The sequence below is a fragment of the Equus quagga genome, unplaced genomic scaffold, assembly GCF_021613505.1.
Source record: "Equus quagga isolate Etosha38 unplaced genomic scaffold, UCLA_HA_Equagga_1.0 153_RagTag, whole genome shotgun sequence".
Classification (NCBI taxonomy): domain Eukaryota; kingdom Metazoa; phylum Chordata; class Mammalia; order Perissodactyla; family Equidae; genus Equus; species Equus quagga.
In genome coordinates this window covers 2,417,238-2,438,492 of record NW_025796915.1, presented here as the reverse complement: position 1 = coordinate 2,438,492, position 21,255 = coordinate 2,417,238, and the positions used below count along the sequence as shown (strand labels likewise).

The 21,255-nt window shown below is 51.8% G+C and overlaps 1 protein-coding gene across 1 annotated transcript in view; it reads left to right on the top strand.

Annotated features, from left to right (window-relative positions):
* The window catches only part of LOC124233033 (AT-rich interactive domain-containing protein 3B), a 51,586-nt gene extending 30,597 nt beyond the window's left edge, over positions 1–20,989 (top strand). Inside the window, exons 5-9 of the mRNA XM_046650031.1 lie at positions 12,009–12,192; positions 13,373–13,653; positions 13,779–14,033; positions 15,498–15,596; positions 18,517–20,989. Of these exons, the coding sequence (XP_046505987.1) occupies positions 12,009–12,192; positions 13,373–13,653; positions 13,779–14,033; positions 15,498–15,596; positions 18,517–18,680 (983 nt within the window). The 3' untranslated portion in view covers positions 18,681–20,989. The remainder of the gene's footprint in view (positions 1–12,008; positions 12,193–13,372; positions 13,654–13,778; positions 14,034–15,497; positions 15,597–18,516) is intronic.
* Positions 20,990–21,255: the final 266 nt, after the last annotated feature.

Genomic DNA, 21,255 nt, shown 5'->3' with positions numbered 1-21,255 from the left:
GTTGCCTTCTTAGTAGCATGCCTGTTACTGGTGATTTGCTTACAAAGGCAATCGAAAGTTTTGAGTCTTGGTTCCCCCCCATATTCAAGCTCATCAAAGCAGTCTAAGCAGCCTTAATTAGTTTATTCCTTCAACTGTTATCTGGAGATGCATGTGTCAGTAAAAAACAAGAATATAATCCTGAAAGATAATGTGACTGGCAGCAGTGAAACTCCCTGGTTGCCCTGAGAGAGAGAAATCCACTTAATACTTTGGTCTCCCCTTCCAATTACCTTTTAATTATTTACAAGCTCCACAAGCCCAGCTGGTGCAAATCCATGAGCTGATCTCGTCTCAGAGGGGCTGCCATAGCAATATAGATTTTAATCAGTGCTGTAGCGCCACTGCTTTATTTTCTACTTTATTGTTTTTCTCCCTTCCCAGAAGGATTTTTAAAGGAAAATGGAAGTTATATCAGCCTAGCCAAGAAAGAAGACCAGTCATTTTTGCTTATTACTGTGTGTCCCCACTAGACTGGGAACTCCTTGAGGGCAGCTACTTTGTCATGTCTTTTTGTCCCCAGTCCTAGCACAGGGCTAGGCAGGGCGGTGCTCAGGACACATTTGCTGTATGAGCACTCCTGTCGGTTTTCCTGACTCAGCTGGCCACACACGGGGAGGCTGTGCTCCCCTTTAGACAGCTGCGCTGCAGTTGAAGTCAGCAGCGGAGAGCAGTGAGTGCTGCTCCTCCGCAGCGTCGAGGCGCTCCACACTGCCGTCTCGTGCACTTCTGAGTGAACCCAAAGCAGGAGTGAGTGACTGCCTTTGGTCATGTCGGTTTAGGGTTGTTCAGGCCCCGGGTAAACCTTTTTCCTGTCTTCAGCACTTATGTCAGGTATTTCACTATTTGCTGGCATGGCCATTGAGGGGAAACAATTGAGCCAGTCTTCCTACTTGTGAATTAGTCTAATACAAGGCTTCTCAGCCTCAGCATATTAACTTTGGAGACTGGATAGTCCTTTGTTATGGGAGGCACCCCTGAGGTGTGATAACCAAAAATGTCTCTAGATATTGTACATGTCCCCTGGGGGACAAAATTGCCCCCCTGTTGAGAACCACTGCCAAGAAGGATGGGAAAGAGGGTGAAGATCTAAATTTCCTCTGCAGAACAACTTTTTATGGAAATCATCTTCCCTCCACTCAGGTTCAGTATCTGAGGGCTGCAGGGCCTGTGGCAGGCACTAACGTGAGTGCCCCTCCTGTGGCTGAGTGCCAAAGGAGAGGGTGCTGGGACCCCATCCTGGGCTGGAGTGCAAGGCAGGCCTCTGAGAGGAACTGCAGCTCCAGCATTTTGGAGGTAATAGGAGTGAAGAAAACCACACAGGTGGAGGCAGAAATGCAGTGGCATGCGTGATGTGCAAGGCCTGCATGACCAGGCACAGCTGGAACCCTTGTCTGCGGCCTGGACGAGTGAGCTGGCCGTGTATGGCCAGGAAGTTAGCACTCAGTCTATGGACATAACTGAGTTACTGAAGTTGAAACATGAGGAATGTCACCAGAGGTGGGCTTTCAGGAAACTTGCTGTGGCAAGTAGTGTGTAGTTGGGCCGGAGAGGGGAGACTGAGGCATGGAGACAGTGTGGAGGCTGCTCCCTTTAAATTCATCTCCCTGGAACAGGGCACGTGTCTGATGGTCTAGAGTGGGTGGCTCAGGAGGGCTGGGAGCAGACTGCACTTGAGTCATGTGAAGCTTGCTGTGCTCTTCCTAGAATGGTGAGACCAAGGGCCCCAGGTCATCTGTGACTTATTTGTCACTCCTAAATTGGAGTGTCTGGGGCACTCAGGAGCCACATCTTGTAAGCTAGCTCCAAGGAAAGGCCTCATAGACCTCAGCAGCAGGCCAGCAACTCATCCTCCAGAGCTAATGTGGAAGATAAGCAGTAGATTTCATAGGAGCCACTGAACATGCCTGTCTTTGAAAGGCCTGGTGATGCCCACCTGGGCCGTGAGTGGTGCCGGGCAGCTTTGTCACAGCAGGCTGCACTGGAGAGGAAGTGGCCAGGGCTCCAAGAGAGGCACACACAGCAGGCGGCCCGGGATGACCGCAGCTGCAGGTGATAAAACGGCTGTCCAGAGGGAGGGGGCCGGCCGTAACTGCTGTTTTTTGCTGGGTCTCTTTTGCTTGTTAACGTCTTTGGGTGAATTGACTGCAACAGATGGACCTTTCAGCCTGAGGCACCTTGGTTTCTAGGCCAGGCTGGGTTACTTACCCCCTGGTGACCCCTCCCCCACCAGCAGAGCAGCCAGCTCCAGGAGGACCCTGAGAAGAGACCTAGGCAGTGCCCGGCGGCTCACTGTCTCCTGTCTGCCTCGGAAACAGCACAGCAGCCCTGTCGGGAGGCATGCAGAGGGGAGAGCGCTCTAGACAGAGAAGTGGACAGCCAGGGCTAACATCCCACCCCTCTCCATGGTCTTGAGCAAATCCTTCCCCTTCGGGCACCACAGTTTCCTTATCTATTAAAGGAGAGGCTTCACTTAGAGTCAGTGTAGAAGTTTCTCCCAAATTCTCTGTTCTCTGTTATGCATCCATGATTGAGCTACCAAGAGATAATGAGCCACCCTTGATGACAAAAAAAAAAGGAAGAAAAGCCCTTTTTAGCAATTTTCTGTCAAAATAATTGTGTAAAAACTACACCAAGGACGCCCAAGACCAAATGCTCCCCTGTCCTTGCTGAATAATGTTTCCTCTTTTGTTGACTGAGCCAAATGTAATTAAACAAGTTGCTTTTGATTCTCTTTCCCACCCCAAATCTTTCTCTAGAAAGACTGGTTGGATTTCAGAACTCTGATGCCCCTTTTTGCTCACCTTTTGCCGTGTGTGTGTGTGTGTGTGTAAAATATACACACATTTCTTTGCCAAAATAAAGCCAAACCATTGTAAATAGAATTCTCTGGGTAATTTAACCCCCTGTGGGTGGTTTCTGAGATATGAATCCCTGGTAGATTTTCCAGGGGAAATCTAAGGAGTGGACTAATGTGGAAGTCTGCTAAGCAAAGGCTTATAGACAGTTCCACTCTGCTTTTATCAGTGAGGAAGAAAAGCTTATTCTCTTGTTCCCTAGGCAGTGGAATAGAAAGTATGGTTTCATCAAAGAGGAGGAAGAGGAGGAGAATTTTGCTGTTATTTTTATTATTATCTCTTGCACTTTACAGAGCCCTTTCAACCCAGTATTGGGATCTGCTGCTCCCCACAGCTCTAGCTCTGTGGGGTAGAGAGAGCAAAGGTTATCTTGTTAGCCAGGAAGAATTGGCCCCAGGTTACATGACTTCCCTGAGGCCGCAGAATCTAAGCCTAGGGTCTCCTGACTCCTAGGCCAGTGCTCTTTCCCTCTCCTGCACTGCCTTTGAGAAACTTGGCCCCCATCACCCGTAGCTCCATCACTTCCCCTTGGGGCCTTGGACAAGCCTTGCTTCTCCTTCAGCCTTCTGAGCCCCACAGAGAGCGCTGGCCTGCCTCCACAGGCCAGTGGCTAGGAGGGGCTGACAGCGTCTGGCTGATTAACATGGGGTGGAAGTCTTTGTGCAAGAAGAGTCTTCATTGCAGGGTAAGGCCTATCTCTCAGGGAAGGGCAGATGTGACAGTTCACAGTGGCACAGAGGCTGCCGTCTGTCAAGGCAGGATGGAGTGGGGGTGGGGGCACAGGAGACAGAAGCCCTAATCGTAGCATCTTGCACACACCCAGAGTGCCCAGGAGCGGGGCTCTCCTCTCCGGCCCCTGCCCCAGTTGGGCACACTGGGCTGGGGAACTGCTTGGTCATGTAGAAGACAAGTTTTGTCAAGATCTCACCCGGAAAACTGCCTCCCTCCCCCACCAGTTCTGTTCAAGGCTGCAAACTGACCTTGGTTTTCCCAAATGGCTTGTTGGATCTGTTTTTGATGTGTATATACAAAGAATTTACTGTGGGAAAAGGGCTTGGTCTGCCTTAAAGTGCAATTTGAGTGTTTTTCCTTCTGTTGTGTGCTTATCTATCCATCTCAGGCAAGGAAATGTTCGTGACATATATTGCTTTGCCTTTTGGTGGAAGCAGTTTCTTGTATATTCTTTGTATCTTGCAGTAAATGGTCTGTGCCGTGGACATTCTTCCTGATAGACTAAAATACGTTGTCTCTGTCAGATAAAATAGGCTTTCGGGCTTCCTTTTCTACCTTTATCCACAGATGAAAGTCTAAAATGCAAGAGTTTGTCTCAGGGTTAGCCGTTTGTCTGAGGCCAGATCTTTCTCTCTCCCCAGGTGATCCAACTGCTGTTGATATACTTTCTTTTCCCCACTTTTAATAGTCATTTAATACCCTATAACTACCCAGTTATCCATGATAATGGGAAGGGATCCTGGTTTTTGAAAGGCATGATTACTTTTTTTTTTTAAGAATTTATTTTTCCTTTTTCTCCCAAAGCCCCCCAGTACACAGTTGTATATTTTAGTTGTGGGTCCTTCTAGTTGTGGCGTGGGGGATGCCACCTCAGCATGGCCTGAAGAGCGGTACCATGTCTGCGCCTAGGATCCGAACCTGCGGCAGAGTCTCGAACTTACCCACTCGGCCACAGGGCCGGCCCCAAGCATGATTAATTTGAATAGCCCACTTTTGTCATTACAGTCAGCCTCTTCCCCCTTCAAAATATTTTATTGGTCCTTCTAGCACTTGGTAAAATTGGGTTGATGAGTTTTGCCTCCTTTGTTCCAAGGTGAGCCAGTAGTCAGTAAGTCGTCCAAGGGTTGATGCAGGCAAAGTTTAAAGTGAGGGTTTGGTCCCCTTACACTGTGGGGAAGTCTAGTGGGTCTTGAGAGGCTACTGGCACGGACTGGCAGTGGAAGCTCAGAGAGCGGTGCGCTGCCCATGCCAGAAGGCCCTTGAGTTGCTGTGCCTCTCCCCGGGCAGCCTTCCACCCACTCTCCTGGAGACGACAGCCGGGTCTGTTGATCAGCAGAAAGCAAAACAGAGAAGACACCACAGTCCACCTCCTTCTAACTCCTTGGCCAACTTCTTTGAACACAGTTTTTAAGGAAGGAGACAGCGCAGCCATAACCATAATTTTATATATATATATAGCCATAGTAGAATACAGCATTGCACATACTGTTGAACTTCAACTAAAGCAGTTTGTCTGAGCTAGAGTATCAGAAAGCATAATGAGTTTAAAATTAACCTCTTGGGTTGTGGTGCCTCCAGAACTCCCATGCATTGCTGATGGGAATGTAAATGGGCATAACCACTTTGGAAATCTGTTTGGTAGTATTTTACTAAAGCTAAACATACACTGACCCTGTTACCCAGCAGTTCCCTCCTGGTTTATACCCATCAGAAATGAGTGCTTGTGTTCACCGAGAGACACGTACAAGAATACTCATAGCAGCACCATTCATTAGAGCCAAAAACTGGAAAGAACTCAAATGCCCATCAACAGTAGAATGGATAAATGGTGGCATAGTCATATAGTGGAATACCACAGCAATAAAAAAGAATGAACTAGGGGGCCAGCCCTGTGGCCAAGTTCTGTGTGCTCCGCTTCAGCGGCCTGGAGTGCACAGGTTCACATCTCGGGCTTGGACTTACTCCACTCATCAGCCATGCTGTGGAGGCATGCCGCATACAAAGTAGAGGAAGATTGGCACAGATGTTAGCTCAGGGCCAACCTTCCTCACACACGTACAAAAAAGAATGAACTACTGCTGTACCCAACGAGGGTGACTCTCACAGACCTGTTGTTGAACAAAAGACGTCAGACACAAAAGAATATATACTACATGATTCCATTTATATAAAGTTCAAGAAAATCACCCGTGGTGATACATGTCAGAATAATGGCTACCTCCTGGGAAGGCTGGGGTCGGGGGATGGGTATTGATTGGGAAGGGGCATGAAGGAGTTTTTTGGGGTGCTAGAAGTGTTCTGTATTTTTATCTGAGGAATGGTTACAAGGGTGCACACAGAAGTAACACTCCAGTGAGCTGTATACTTAAGATTAGTGTGCTATACCATATGTCAGTTGGACCCACTCAGTGGGAGCTCGGAGCTGGAGGGCTTAAGGATACCTGTCAGTCCAGTGTTAGATATTTGCACATCCTTGCCTCTTCCCTGTCTTGAGGAACAGTCAACTACACACTGCACTGCACACTACCAGACACGGCTACCCTGTTTCCCGATGGGGAGTGTTTTCTACATAAACAAGTCTGAGGGGAAAATCACCAGTCATTTCTCCACTTGTTCCTGGGGACTAGAGCGGGGCAAGAATTAATATGCAGAGGAATGGGCAAGAGGCCTACCTACCTGTCTGTCTGTGCACGTTCACCACTTAACATGGGGCTTAACTCTTCTAGGCTCTCTGGTCAGCTGCCCAGCTCTCTTGACAGGCTATGGAAATGATTAATGATCTTTTTCCAAGTCAGGAAAAAGCAGCAAGGGTCCCTGAGGGCCACGCCCTGGGTCCTGGGCCCTCACCCCTGACCAGTAGGCAGGAAGACAGCCATGCAGCTCTGTCTGGGGTCCCTGCCCCCTGATTGCTTCTGGTCTTCATTGGAACTTGCCCATTCTCTGCGGTGGGGAGGAAGTGGCGCTCCCCACAACACTCCTGCCATCTCCAATCTTTATCTCCAGTGCCAGAGGAGACCATCCTGAGACTCCCTATGCCCTCACCCCTACCCCCACCTCTGTCTCCATGGTTTGAGTGGTGGGAAGGAGAGCAGAGTGCCAGGGAGCAGCTTTTGTTTGGCTCCATCTGCACTGGAAACTCCTGATTATAGCTTTGGCCCACTAATGCCTGTGTCCGGAGGCATACCCACCACCAAGGGTTAAAGCCCCAGGAGTCCCCACGGCTTCACTGGGTCTGTGGCCCTCATAAAAGCCTTTCTGCATCATCCCTCAGGCTGCCTCAGGCTCCCTGGCTGAAATCTGATAAGGGGTCTCTTTGATGGAACTGTCAGTCTCCTTTATTGAGGAGGGAACTGGAGACCAGCGGCATTTCTTGGGGTACAGATAAGGCCCTGGATTCCTGTCAGAGGGAGCATGATTAATTACCCTCAACCCCAGCTCCTGCTTTGATAGCAGTGACTGACAGTCCGCAGGCTTCCCCATCAGGTGCTCACCCCGCTCTGGGAGGCGTGATGGGGGAGGAGATCAGCCTCCTGCAGGGCCAACACCAGTGACCCACAGAGAGCTCTCTGCAGTGGTTCTTTGCCCCCTTCCTGGTTCTCTGCAGGTTGCTTTTGCATTTATTGTGGACAGAGGCCTGTCCCCTCTCAGATGAAGAGCCTCCTTAGAGGAAGATGTAATCCGGCCCAGAGAGCAAGACAGAGACTCCCTGCTTCCCTGCAAGGCTAGGGAAAGAGCCATTGCTTACGGACTTGAACTTCACAGACCTGGTCCTAAGCCACACAGGGGCCCTTCATAGGAGAAGATCCCAAACCACCCATCTCAAGGTCACTTGGCAACATTATTCCATTATTCAGGCAAGCTCCCCAAACCAGCTTACCATCCCTTTGTAATAATCACAATCACCAGTTTTTGTTTCATTTTTATTCATAGCCCCATAGGAGTTTAGAACTGAGAGTCGTCTAGTCCAAAGTCCTCATTTCACAGATGGGGAAACTGAGGCTGAATATGTCGATCCCCCATTCCCACTGCCCAGTATAATGTATTGGTTTTCTTTCTTGTTCAGGCAAGTAAACTCAGCTAAAAGGCCTTCTCCCTTCTCTCTTCATACTTGAGTCTTAGGACAAAGGAGGTGGACGCCAGGGCTGTCAAGCACAGAGCAGGCTGCAGACACAGGGCAGCCTGAGGATCCTGCTCCTCCTTGTTGTCAGAAGAATTGAAGCCAGGGCAGGTTTTGTTTCTGGATTATTTGGATAATGTGAGAAAACCGTACTGTCGTCGGGAGCTAGCTCTCAGAATAGCCTCAAGTTTATTTCTGACAGTACCGAGGGGCCTGTCTGCACTGGGAGCTACTTTTAGCAGTGTCACAGGTGTCCACACAAGGAAGAAAGCGCCTGTGCCCCCTACCCACTGACCTCTGGAACCAGGGTGCCTGGCCAAGCCGTAGGGGCCCATGTGAGGGAAAGCAAGATTCCTGTATGCCCAGATAGGGCTGGGCCACTGAGCACGGCTGCTGGGGTCACCACCAGGGTCCCAGTGCACCCCTGGCCTGTGGTTTCTCTGGAGAGCTTGGAAGAGGTCCCTCTTTGGTTAGGCTTACGTCCTTGACTTCAGACACCACTTCGCCCCTTCCTTGTCCTCTCAGGTCCGATATCTACCTCTGTTCCCCTTGTCCCTGACCAGTTCTCAGCCTAATGCAGTCACACTGTGGGTGACTATGAAAAGGCCAATTTTTAATGAAATTTCTGCATCTGTAACGTTGTCTTTCAAAGAAGCCATTTTAAATAGCTAGACATTTAGTTCAATGGCTACTCAGAATTTATAATTCTTCTCTGGGGAGTGGCCTTCAAAGGCAGTTTGAGCCATACTAGAAAATCTGTCATGGTTTATGGTCACACCCATCTTCAAACAAAATCAGTATAAACAGCCTGGTTACTTCATCCTATTCTGGCTTGCCTCTGTGAATGGCCATTTCTAAACGTAAAATACACCCTTTACTTTTGAAGATTTACCACCGTTGAAGAGATTCAAACGAAAATAGTGCAAACTCTGAAGGCTTTTCCCAAGTGGAGTTCCAAAACCTGGTGGTAGCTGGCTCACCAGGGGGACTGTTCTGAAGGACAGCCCTCCATTGCCTGGGCAAGCTCTGCTTGGTAGTTATATGCTCAGCCACACCTGTTCTGTGTAGGTCACAGCCCCAGCCCCCTCCCCTCTTTAATACGTTTTCCCTTCTCTTTGGCCCCACTGAATGAGGTCATCGTTTCTTTACCTTCTCAAAAGCCCCAACTCTCCATCCATTCTGCTGCTAGTCCTCTTACTGTGAGACTTTCACACAAAGAGCTTAACCACTCTGAGACTCAGTTGCCCCATCTGTTTAGTAAGGGTTGTGACCCTGATGAACCTGCTTGGACTTGAGAAGAGAAGGTGACTTCTATTCAGCGCTCTCAGCATTAGACATTGAAAGCTAGTGACGGGTCCTGGCGGGCACACCACAAGCATGAGGGAAATGCAGTTAAGATTCCCACTTGGGTTACCATGGAGCTGCTTGTTTTTGACTCTGAGAAGCACTTTTGTTTTTTAGTCTGCATGGTGGTTTGATTTATTAAATAGCACAATATTCGAGACATGTGAAGGAAAAACAATCCCTGCCTTCACAGAGCTTGCAGTCCTCCTGGGACACCAGGCAAACATGCAGTCATGTGCCGCATAACGACATTTTAGTCACCAACAAACTGTGTGTCCAACGGTGGTCCATCAGATGAGCGCCATGTAGCTTAGGTGTGCAGTAGGCTCCACCATCTTGCACTCTACGATGCCATACAACGACCAAATCGCCTAATGACGCATTTCTCAGAACTTATCCCTGTCGTTAAGTGACTCATGACTGTACATGAAACAATCAGAATAATTATTTGCTGAACTTGTAGGGTTTATAGTAGAAATTCTGAGCAGGAAGAAATCCACGTGAACAGGAGTAGTGAGAAAGTTCTCCCTGGAGGGAGTGCAGGTTGAAGGCCATTGTAGAGGTGATTTGAGCAGAGGCAGATCATTTTAGGCTTGATGAGGAGGGAGAGCACAAAGCAAAAATTAGGGGAGAAATGAGCGTGGTTTTAGGGGTGACAGTGAGAAGCCCTGACTCACTGGAGTGAGAGTGAGTTGCTGGGATGTGTTGGAAATGCTTCATACGTAATCTTTTAAGGAGTGTTGACGAACACAGGTCGTGAGACTGAACATGTACGGTGGGATGGGTAGGCAATAAGAGTCTTTGTAGCTTTTTAAACAAGGTTGTGAGTAATATGGTAAAGTAGTATTTTAGTAGGATTGTCTGGCAGCAGTGTGCAGATTGAGTGCATGGGTGAGTGGCTGCTGTAGGCATCTATTTGTGAGCCACCAAGGGCCTGGTCTGGGGTAGTGGTTATGGGCCAGAAAGGAAGATAGCTTTGAGAGGCACCTCAAAGGAAGAATCGGAGAAGCCTCATTACAACCTAAAGGTGGGTGAAACAGGAGAGAAGAGGAGCCAGGGCTGCCTCTGAGGTTTCTGCCTAAGACTTCAAAGAGTGATGGTGTTGCTGGAAGAGGAGGAAGCAGTGGGAAAAGGGAGCTAGCTTAGGGGATGAAGGGGAGCTTAGTGTGAACATTCTGACTTGGAAGGGAACAGGTCACACATGTGAAGATGTCCTGGAAGCTTCAGGAAATGTGAACTGAGGGGGCCTATGTGAGGGGACCTTAGGAGTGGTCCTCCCAGAGTCTCCAGGTGATGCCATGGAGAGTATGAACTTGCCAGGCCGTGAGGGTGCCCCGGCAGTCAGGCCTCCAAAAGGAGGTGATCCTTAGCCCTGTCCTGCCAGGGGACCAGTTCTGCTGCATCAGGCTCTTGTCTTTATGACAGGAATAAGGTTTACCATCTAGAGCAGCAAAGGGAGAAGGTAACCAACACGCGGGCTGTGTGTCTTAGGCGGATGCCATTAATCCTCTGATGCTTTCCCTGTGAATCTTTGAATTTAACTCCATGACCCCTTTATCCTTGACCCTCCAAAGACCAGCTGGTCAAGACAAAGGTCTTCGAGACCTCTAACTCCCTCTCCACACTTAGAAAAGAGGCCTGCTCCCACCATAGCAGTCCCATGTGTTCATGCTCACGCTGCTTTCTCTTCATAAATGTGGGACCCCTCACTGCATTCTCTGGCTTGAATTCTCCTATAGAAGAGTTGATGAGGCTGATGTTCCAGGGCTGAGAAGAAAATGCCATTCCTTGAGGGGAAAGAAGTGGGAGGAGCGAAACAAACAGTTCTTCTCTAATCAAGCTGGCCTGAAGTCCACCAGGCAGTCAGTGAGACCTCAGCAAGATTGGGGCAGTGGGAGAGGGGCAAGACGGGAGGAGCAGTCTGTGTACAGTAAAAGGGGTTTGCCATCAAAAGGCAACAAGTCTCATACGCTGCCCTGGACGGTGACCCTTCCCTGTGGAATTCTCCCCTCTGACCTCCAGATCATTAATCTCGAGGCTGCCAAATGACAGTCATCCATCACGCCTCCTGACGAGCATCCCGGCCGCCTGTGAACAGGGCTCTGGCCCCGCCCTCCCTGCCGTCCCCTGGTGCTCATTAGTAGGCCTTCCTGCCCGGTGCCCGGTTTCCTAATCAAGTCCCTGGCTCCTCTCACTTCCCTTCGGGCCCGTGGCCGGAAGCTGCGCTGACCCTCCCTCTTTCAGAGGCCAGGGACTCGGCAGAGTGATTAGTGGGGAGAGAACTGTTGAGTAGCTTTTCATCCCTCTGGAGACCTGTGTGTCCAGCAGCTCCTTTGACATGGTGGGGACACAGGAGAGAAAAAAAACATTTCTGCATCCTGCAGCAGGAGAGGAGAAAGCAGGCAGGATGCAAATAAAACACTGTTACAACTGCACTGAGAGCTGCAAAGGAGAAGCCAGGGAACTGCCCGGGGGATGATAGGGCAGGACCGGCGGGGAAGGCTTCCCTGAGGAGGCAGCTGATTGGCTTCTGAGGCTCCAGAGGAGTGTGAGTTGCCACATCATTAGGAGAGAATCTGAACTCTACTGCTAGCACAAAAAAATAGAAAATAAAAAATAAATCTTCAAAGTCATCTAGTCCAGCCCTCTTATTTACAGATGGGAAAAGAGACCCCGAGAGGCTACATGTTTCACCCAAGGCCACACAGCCTGTGAGTTGGACCTATCTTTCTGCTCATCCCAAGGACAACTGGCAGCTAGTCTGAGAGCTTCCAGGCTTTTAAGGGTTTAAGTCAAATTTACTTCTAAGCAGATTTCCCGACAGATTTCCAACTCAGCAGAAGGTGGTATGCATAAGCAGATGTATTCTCTGCTCGATGATGACATACCCCACTGTTTCTCTCTTTGGACAATCACAGGGACCCCCATCAACCGAATCCCCATCATGGCCAAGCAGATCCTGGACTTGTACATGCTCTATAAGCTGGTGACGGAGAAGGGGGGCCTGGTGGAGATCATCAACAAGAAGATCTGGAGGGAGATCACCAAAGGCCTGAACCTGCCCACATCTATCACCAGTGCCGCCTTCACCCTGAGGACACAGTGAGCAGCCAGGGCTTGGAGAGAGGAAGCCGAGGCTGGAAAAGGGGAGGTTTTAACCTAGAGGAGGGGAAGGAAGGATGTTCCACTGTACAGTGAGCAAGATGAGTGGAATTCCCGAAACAGCCGGGAGCTTGCTGAGGTGACTCCCTTGCTAGACCCAAGTACCAGTGAGAGCCCTGTCCCCCAATGTCCCCATGCGCTGCTGCTTCACCATTCTGTTTCATTCAAACCTCCCGTCAACCCTGTAAAGGAAGTGTTGTCTTCACTTTCCAGATAATAAAAACCAAATCTCAGAGGTTAAATTATTCAGTCAAGGTCATACCAGCTAATAAATGGTAGAGCTGAGATTCCCACCTGGGCTTCCCTTTCCAGGACATTGACTCCCACACAGCAGCTCCAGTCTAAGCCTGGCTCTTCCTCCCCGACACTCAGCTTGCCCAGCAACAGAGGACCCAGAGGAAGGCAGGCAGTCAGGCCCCACTGGGATTGGTGACCTCTTTTTGTAACCATTTGAGTTAATTACAAGGGTGATAGAAGCAGTGAAACATTGGAGAATGAGGGCCAGAGGGGAGTCTGGTCTTGGAACACACTGGAAGTTGCTCTATGAAGAATAAGGAATGAGCAGCTGACATATCAGTTAGGTGGCATGTTATGACCTTGTTGGAAAGTGAAAGGGCTTTATCTAATGGAACGGTTCCAGCAGAATTGGGGACAGAGTCATAAGCAGTATAACAGTCTTTCTCTCACAGTTCTTAGGTAGAGAATTGCTTTTTGGGACATCTGACACTAAGAGGGACAGCATTTCTGGGTCCACGCACAACAGGAGGAATTGCACCTCTCTGACCAGCTTACTTAGAATGGTTTGGAGATCAAGGAACCGGAAATACGTGGCAAAACATGGGCCTAATTTCTCGTGGGGTGTAGGAAGTTAGGGAAGATGTTACCTATTCACCTTAACGATGCCTCCAGTCTGAGCAGTGTTTAGAATTGAGTAGCAGTTAGAGGGGCCTGGGGCCGAGTGTCCAGCAGTCCTGGACTTTTCCATCAAGTGCTCAGGTTGTGATCCTTTGTCCTAGAGGCCCGTCCAGCAGAGGCAGCTTCCAGAGACCCATCAACTTAAAGTGAGCGGTCTCTGGTACGTGTTTTGCATTGTTCTCCTTGCTTCCTTCCTTCCCTCCAGGTACATGAAGTACCTCTATGCCTACGAGTGTGAGAAGAAAGCCTTGAGCTCCCCAGCTGAGCTCCAGGCAGCCATTGATGGCAACCGGAGGGAGGGCCGGCGGCCCAGCTACAGCTCCTCTCTCTTTGGCTACTCGCCCACTGCTGCCACTGCTGCGGCTGCCGGGGCCCCTGCCCTTCTCTCCCCACCAAAGATCCGCTTCCCCATCCTTGGACTGGGCTCCAGCAGTGGCACCAATACCAGCAGCCCTCGGATATCCCCAGCCACCACTCTCAGGAAAGGTCTGCAAGGCCCTTGGGAGAGGAGGGAGGGAGCCAAGTTCCCCGTGTCCAAGACTGGGTGGGGGAGTCGGCTGTCAGGCAGGAGGGTGGATTGTGGGTGGGTCCAGCTCTGGTGCTTTTGCCAGGTGATGGAGTCTCAGTGACAACAGTGCCCGTGCCAAATCGCCTGGCTGTGCCTGTGACCTTGGCAGGCCAGCAGGCCACTACCCGGACGGCCACGCTGGAGCAGCTGCGGGAACGGCTGGAGTCAGGGGAGCCCCCTGAGAAGAAGACATCCCGGCTGTCGGAGGAGGAGCAGCGCCTGGTACAGCAGGCCTTCCAGCGCAACTTTTTCAGCATGGCACGGCAGCTGCCCATGAAGATCAGGATCAACGGCAGGGGTGAGCGCTGGCCCAGGGCAGGTTCCTCCCCTCCTGATGAGTGCCAGCCCGGCTCCAGTCAAGGGCATGGCCCCAGGACCGTCCCCCAGCACCAGGGTGAGGCCCCTCCAGGCCCCTAGAAAGGTCTAGAGGCCAGAAAACCATATGAAATCATGGCCACTGAGATCTGAGTTCACCAAGCAAAGGTCATTTTTCAAGGGGCCAGAAATCGCCTCAGGCAGTGCCCTGTTCTTTAGCAAAAAAGAAAAGAGGTTGTTGGAGGAGGGGCCGGAGACCTTCAGGAACAGCTGCTGTGTCTCTCCCCCCCCACGAGCCTTTTGATGTATCCAAATTAAAGGGCTCAGCCTTCACCCCAGTACCTCACGGGATGTAGGTCTCTGGCCTGGGAGGAAGACAGCACCTCTATTCCTGAGGCTCAGCGAGGAGCCAGTGTTGCCTCAGGCCAGGCTGCCAGTGACCCTGGGGAATGAAAGGAAAGGAGGAAGTACAAGTTTGGCAGCATTATTGACATCCTCCCCTCACCTCTGCATTTCCTAGGTGCTCCACCTTCTCTCCCCCAAACTACAGTGCCATGTTCCTTGTTCCTCCTTCTCCCCTTTTCCTCTTCACACACATATTCTTTGTCATTCTTGCCCTTGGCTCTGTCTCAGAACAAACATGAATAAGCATGTGTTGGGAAGAAATCAGGTGTGAAGGTTGCTGTGCATATTCCCAGGCAGCCCCTCCCTGTCCCACTTTCCCCTGAGCGAGGAGCAGAAGGGAGCTGGAGCTAACAGCCCGCACAGCAGGCCTCCACCCTGTTACCCATTCAGGGCCAGGTGCCCCTGGTCCTGCACAAGCCAGAGGCTAATAGAAAAGGCAACTCATCTGGAAGAATCTCTGCTGTCTGCGTAATGAAAGGGTGGAGCCTGGGGTGAGCTGGGCAGAGGCCCTATGTGCCAGCACCCGCAGCCTTCCCTGAACCCCACATGCTCAGGTGGAGATGGAGTGCCGGGTGCTAGGCCATGTGCTGGGCAGGTAGACCCTCTCCTTGAGGACTTCCCAGCCTGGTTATGGGGAGGAGGCGGCAAGGCGAGTCCTCAGAGGCAGGGACTGGGTCTTACTGGTCTCTGATCCCCAGCCTGATGGATAGAGGGTGCTCAGTTAGGCCTTGCTGAATCGCGTTGAAAGTGTCAGTGCACAGCTGTGAGCCAAGGTCAGCCTCCTTGCCAACTGATCCCTTTTCTCCGAGAGCAGCAGGACTTGGGAAGTGAAGTGGCTCAGTGGAGAAAGCAAGCAATAGAATGCTGGCAAGCCTGGTTCTCCTGCCAGGCCTTACCCTCAAGTGAAGGTTATACAGATGCTCTCTAACAGTGGGAGGCCTCATCCTGCCACGGTCAGGCAGGGAGAGTGGGAGAACCTCAGAGAGGACAACAAAAGAGCCAGGAGGCCTGACCAGGCCTGCTGTCTTCCTTGTCCCAGCAGAAGACAGATCAGAGGCGTCGGCTGCAGCACTGAACCTGACCACGAGCAGCATTGGGAGCATCAACATGTCTGTGGACATCGATGGTACCACCTACACAGGTGAGGCTCCTGGAGCTCTAAGGGAGGCTGCCGGTGTGGGGGCCCTCTTGTCACTGTCCTATCTGAAAACCTTCCCGGGGGTGGCTTCCTTCTTTGTAGTTTCCAGGTCCCAAAGGTCAGGTGGTTCTTCTGGACCAGTAGGAGCTGAGGATTGCTAACAGGATGACAGGTCCGTCCCTCCACCTTTGACAGAATGATAGAAATCCTTCATCTAACCGTTTTGGATCAATGGTTGGCTCATTAATTGAAAAAGTCATTTAATGTGAAGAGTTATAGTCAACCGCCTTACACATCATATTGTAAGTCACATCAGTGTCCACCATTACAGTCTTCTAATGCATCGCTCTCCTTTCTTTGACTGTGGTTCAACTCTTCTCTTCCTAATCATCATCTTTCAGTCCCCTTCTTTGAAATGGACCAAGCAGGGGCCAGCCCTGTGGCGCAGCAATTAAGTTTGCACATTCTGCTTTGGTGGCCCGGGTTTTGCTGGTTTGGATCCTGGGTGCGGACCTACGCACCGCTTGTCAAGCCATGCTGTGGCAGGTGTCCCACATATAAAATAGAGGAAGATGGGTACAGATGTTAACTCAGGGCCAATCTCCCTCAGCAAAAAGAGGAGGATTGATGGCAGATCTTAGCTCAGGGCTAATCTTCTTCAAGAAAAATAAATAAATAAAAATAAAAAATAAAATGGACCAAGGACTGAGCTACAAGCAGTGGAATCTGAGTGCAGCAGAATCAGCCTATATTTTTTTTTGAAAATTTTCCCAAGTCTTTTACAGTTCTGTCTCCCTAAATCTAATGGCAATAGGTTTTTTGTTTTTTTGTTTGTTGGTTGCTTTAGCATCTTTACCAAGACTATCCAAGACACTCAACTTCATTTTCATAGAAACAGCCATCCTTTTCCCATTCCCATTTCTTTGGGAACAAATGCAGCCGACTCTTAAGTGCAGCTTCATGAGTGGCGGCCAGGGAGCCCCCGGGGCACACGAGCCAGTGGCCTCCTCCGGGAGCCTGGGCATTGGCCTCCTGTTACAGAGGCAGAAGGAGGGGCCTGCGGAGGGCGTTACAGCTGCACCTTCCACCAAAATGGGGGCCTGCTCCTGTCTCTGTGAGTGCTCCTGTCCTGGGGGCTGGGGACTAGTCCCCCTGAGGCACCACCGGCAGGCCTCATACTTGGGATCTCTGCTGGGCCACCCGCTGTGGCATCAGGGTCAGGACAGGGAAGGGGCAGAGCTCCTGGAAGCAGCCTGCAAGCAGCCTGCAGAGAGGCTGTGCTGCCAGGCTGCCTCGCAGGCACCACGTAGTTGGCGCTTCAGAGGCCACATGCTGAGGTCTCTGCCTGACATAGGAGCCCCTCGAGGAGACCGGGCGAGCCAGCTGGTAGGGCCAGAGTGCCCTCTGCCTCCTGGTGTGCTGTGGTGGTCCAGGAGGCTTGGGGGTTAGGAGTGGCTCTGTGGAGAAGGCAGGGACGGAGGAGATCAGCGCCTGGATCTCAGTATCCTCTCGTCCTCTGTGAGGAGAAAGGAGAAGACAATGCCTCTTTCTCAGAATGGGGAGCACTCAGAAGAGAGTTGAAGGCTCCCCAAACCTCACTTGCCTCAGTCCCTGTCCCACTTGTGCCCTTCTCAGTGGGTGTGCAGTTGCCCAGGCAGGGAGCCTGGAAGTTGTTCCTGAGAGCTCCTCATGCCTGTTCTCGTCCCCCAGAGCTAAGCAGGCAGCGCTCCTCCGTGCTCCCTCTCCTCCTCTCCCATCCTTGCTGCCACCACCGCCCCGGTTCAGACCTCTCTTCCCCTGCTAGAGTGGCTACCTTGCAGGCCTCCATCACCCATATTCCTCCCAACCCCACAGAGAGCATTCTGTAACTTACATCTCATGATGTCCCTTCCCTGAAAATTTTCAAGGGAGGGCTGGCTCAGTGGCGCAGCAGTTAAGTTCACATGTTCTGCTTTGGCGACCTGGGGTTTGCTGGTTCGGATCCTGTGTGCAGACCTTCACACTGCTTGTCAAGCCATGCTGTGGTAGGCATCCCACATATAAAGTAGAGGAAGATGCACATGGATGTTAGCTCAGGGCTAATCTTCCTCAAAAAAAAGAATGAGTCTTTGGGCTGGCCCGGTGGCACAGCGGTTAAGTGCTCATGTTCTGCTTCAGCGGCCTGGGGTTCGCTGGTTCGGATCCTGGGTGCGGACATGGCACCGCTTGGCACGCCATGCTCTGGTAGGCATCCCACATAGAAAGTAGAGGAAGATGGGCACAATGTTAGCTCAGGGCCAGTCTTCCTCAGCAAAAAGAGGAGGATTGGCAGCAGATGTTAGCTCAGGGCTAATCTTTCTCAAAAAAAATAACAAAAAACTTTCAAGGGCTTTATGACCCCTACCGGGTACACCCCGGGCTTCCTAAGAGGCATACAGGCCCCGTTACCTCGCCCTCCTGTCTCTCCAGCCTCACCTGCTCCCGTGTCTTGCCTTCGGCATCCCCTAGTCACTGCACGCCACTGTGTCAACCCAGCACATTCGCTGCCTCTCTCTGCTCTTTGTTCTCTCAGATCTCCTTTGCCTGCAAACCATCCCTTCTTGATTTGGCCCTTTTTCTGACAGTCTAGGCATGCTCTCCCTCTGGAGCCTTTCCTGATCAAGTCTCCCCTGCCCTCCAAAACCTTTTGGTTCCCACAGTGCCCCATGTACACTTCCCCCAGAGCCTTTGTGACATTTCAGCAGAATTACTCTGTTTCCCTGTCTGTCCTCCTCTCGGGCCTAGAAGCCCCTGAGGGCAGGACAGGGTTTGGACATCTGTCAGCACTAGCACGATGTCTAGAATGGAGTCTTGTGCAGAGTTAGGCACAGACAATACGGTGGAAATGAACTGAACCTGCCCCTCTCCGCATCTGCTCACACTTTCGTCTCCTCCCCTACCCCAGGTGTGCTGTTTGCCCAGAAGCCTGTGGTCCACCTCATCGCGGGATCTGCACCCCAGAGCATCGGCAGCAGCGCCAGCAGCAGCAGCAGTTCACACTGCTCACCAAGTCCTACCTCATCTCGGGGCACCCCCAGTGCAGAGCCCTCCACCAGCTGGTCCCTCTGAAGGGCAGACCCAGCTTCCCATTCCCCACTCTCCTGTTGAGAGTGAAGGAAGCTGATGCACAGAATTTACCTCATCTCATGGAGCCCACGTCAAACACCATTTGGCCAGATGTTGAGAGTTTGGACATGTCTGTCTGTCCAGGCTCCATTCGGGTCCTGCTGTACTCTGGGGACAGGGGGAGGCTCGAGGGGCAGGACAGGGCAGCGTTGTCCAATCAGGGATTGTCCTGGAGAACTGGGTGGGGTCTGTGGGCATCCAGCTTCCTCCAGGGTTCCCAGGCCACCTCGAATCCCGGGCACAGTGTATCGACAATCTGTAAGCCGACACGGGGCTGGAGGCCTTCCATATTCCTTTCCCTTTAATTTATTTCCCTTCCCCTCCCTTCTGCCATGACCCCAGGGTCACTGGTCTCTTCCCCTGCTCAGTCCCCAGTCTGTAACTCCCCTGTGGGGCTGCTGGGAGCCAAGAGCAGGCCTCCATGGACTTTCTCTGCTGGGCATGGGATAGGGCCGTCCAAGCCCACCTTGCCTACCATGTTTGGTTCCTAGGGTGTGGGTCCCTCAGATTCAAGTCTTGAAGCAGTCCTCAGGGCCCCACTTGCCCCTTTTAATTGTCCCAGGAAAGGTCACCTGCGGGCAGTCCTCAGGTCCCAGGGCCTACTGGGCATCTGCTGAGGGAGAGGCGGGGCCTCGGGGCTGCCCAGGCAGGTCCTGGCACCCACTCCACACTGACCCTCCCGACCCTCCCAGATCTCACGTTCCCCACTCTCCCTTGTTGGCCAGCAGTCCCGAGAACAGCCCACTTGTCCCTTGGGCCTCCCTTCTTCTCATGGGGCCGTCTCAGCCCCAGCATCCCCAAACCTGCTGATGTCAGGTTCATTGAAATACCTCAGATTTGTAATTGTTGATGTTTGATTCTTCAGGAAGTATTTGCATTTCTGAAATCTTTTTTATATGTGTTTTGCTGACTTTTTTTTTTTAATTTTTATTGTTATTGTAGCACCAAAGAATGAAAGCAGATCACCCCCAAAGCCGAGCAAATGATTTGTTACCCCAGCCCCTCTGGCCCTTCCCTAAGACCCCAGTGAGGAGGTGGGGGAGGCAGGCAGGAGAGATGACTCAGGGATCACAGGTGGGGGAGGAGGTGAACAGAGAGGCCCGCTGTTGTGCAGGTTGGGTCCTGAAACCACACCAGTTCTGAAGATGGTCCTTGACCCATTTCCTGCCAGAGTGGGGCCAGTCCCACACCCATACCCCCAGCTCACCAGGGTAGGGGCAGGACATCTCCCCTTCACTCAGCATTCCTGCCTCAGGGCACGGGCAGGCCGTGGGCCTTGCAGAGGTCCAGCTGCCCCAGAGGAGGAGACGCCGAGAGAGCTCCGCCTCCTCTTGGACCCTGGGCTGGAGCAGGCTGCTCCTCTGTTGTAAGAAGAGGTGATTCTCACACAAGGCTCACCTCGCAGTCGAGTAAGCCTTGCAGTGATCAGTGGAATGCCGCCCACGGACATCATCAGCCTCTGGTGGTCAGGGCCCACGCCTGGCCCACGTTCCGTCCTGTCTGGGAAGGGAAAGGGAAATCAGAAGCTTGAGCACAAAACAGATACCTCAGCCTGGTAAGCCACGGCTCTGCTGCGCTGCATCTTCTTTCCTTCCCCCAGCCCCCCAACAGACCAACGCACAGCCCCTCCACGGGGGGCTGACCCTCCTCAGTCCTCAGTAGCCTTCCCCACCAGGCGAGCGCAGGGCGTGGGCAGAGAAGGGAGCCCGGGAGCTGGTGCCAGGGAGGAGCCCAGTTGGCTGGCGCTGGGCCCACTGGAAGGTGTCACAGATATTTGGCCAGTGTGTCTTTCTCAGGGGTTTGGTCACGAAGGATGGACTCTTCCCACCCGGAGGACGCAGGGACAGCACACTGTCTTTCCGGTCACTGGATCCTCTCCCTTTCCCCATGCATCTTGCCCAGCCTCACCTTCTCAGCAAACCTTCACTGTCCTCAAGGACAACAGCAGGGTCTCAGCCTGAGAGTCCAGGAGTGGGGTCCCAGCAGGTGCCCCCCGGAACAGGGCCCTGGGCCAAGAGGAGCTTCCCCTAAAGGTGCAGACCTGAAGGCCGTGTGGTGGGCAGGTGGCCGGGGCAGCTGTGTTCCGGCCCCCCCCAACGTCTTATATGTATTCTAACCAGGAAAACGTGATAGCACATGGGTAGCCTAGCCAGTGGATAAATACCTCAGACGTCCTCTTGCAGCAAGTGTCTGTATATGTTGTGGCTATTTTCTATCTTACATGTTCTCGAATGTTTATATTTCAATAAACCTCTACCTCTTCACACCAGCGGTGCTCTCAGGTGCTTTCAGTGACTCTTCCATCGGACAGGAATGGGGAGAGGCAAGAGCCTTCAAAGTAAAAAGGGGTACGTGAACTGCTCCTCTGATCCCCTGATTTTTCCTGAATCTTCTCCCCTTCACTGCTCACCCATCCTTTCCCCAAAGCTCTCACTCTCCACCTGTTTTCTGTATTAGAGTCCCTCTGGTACTGCCTGATCACCAAAACTGACTCCAGTGGTGTCACATCAGTGTCCTG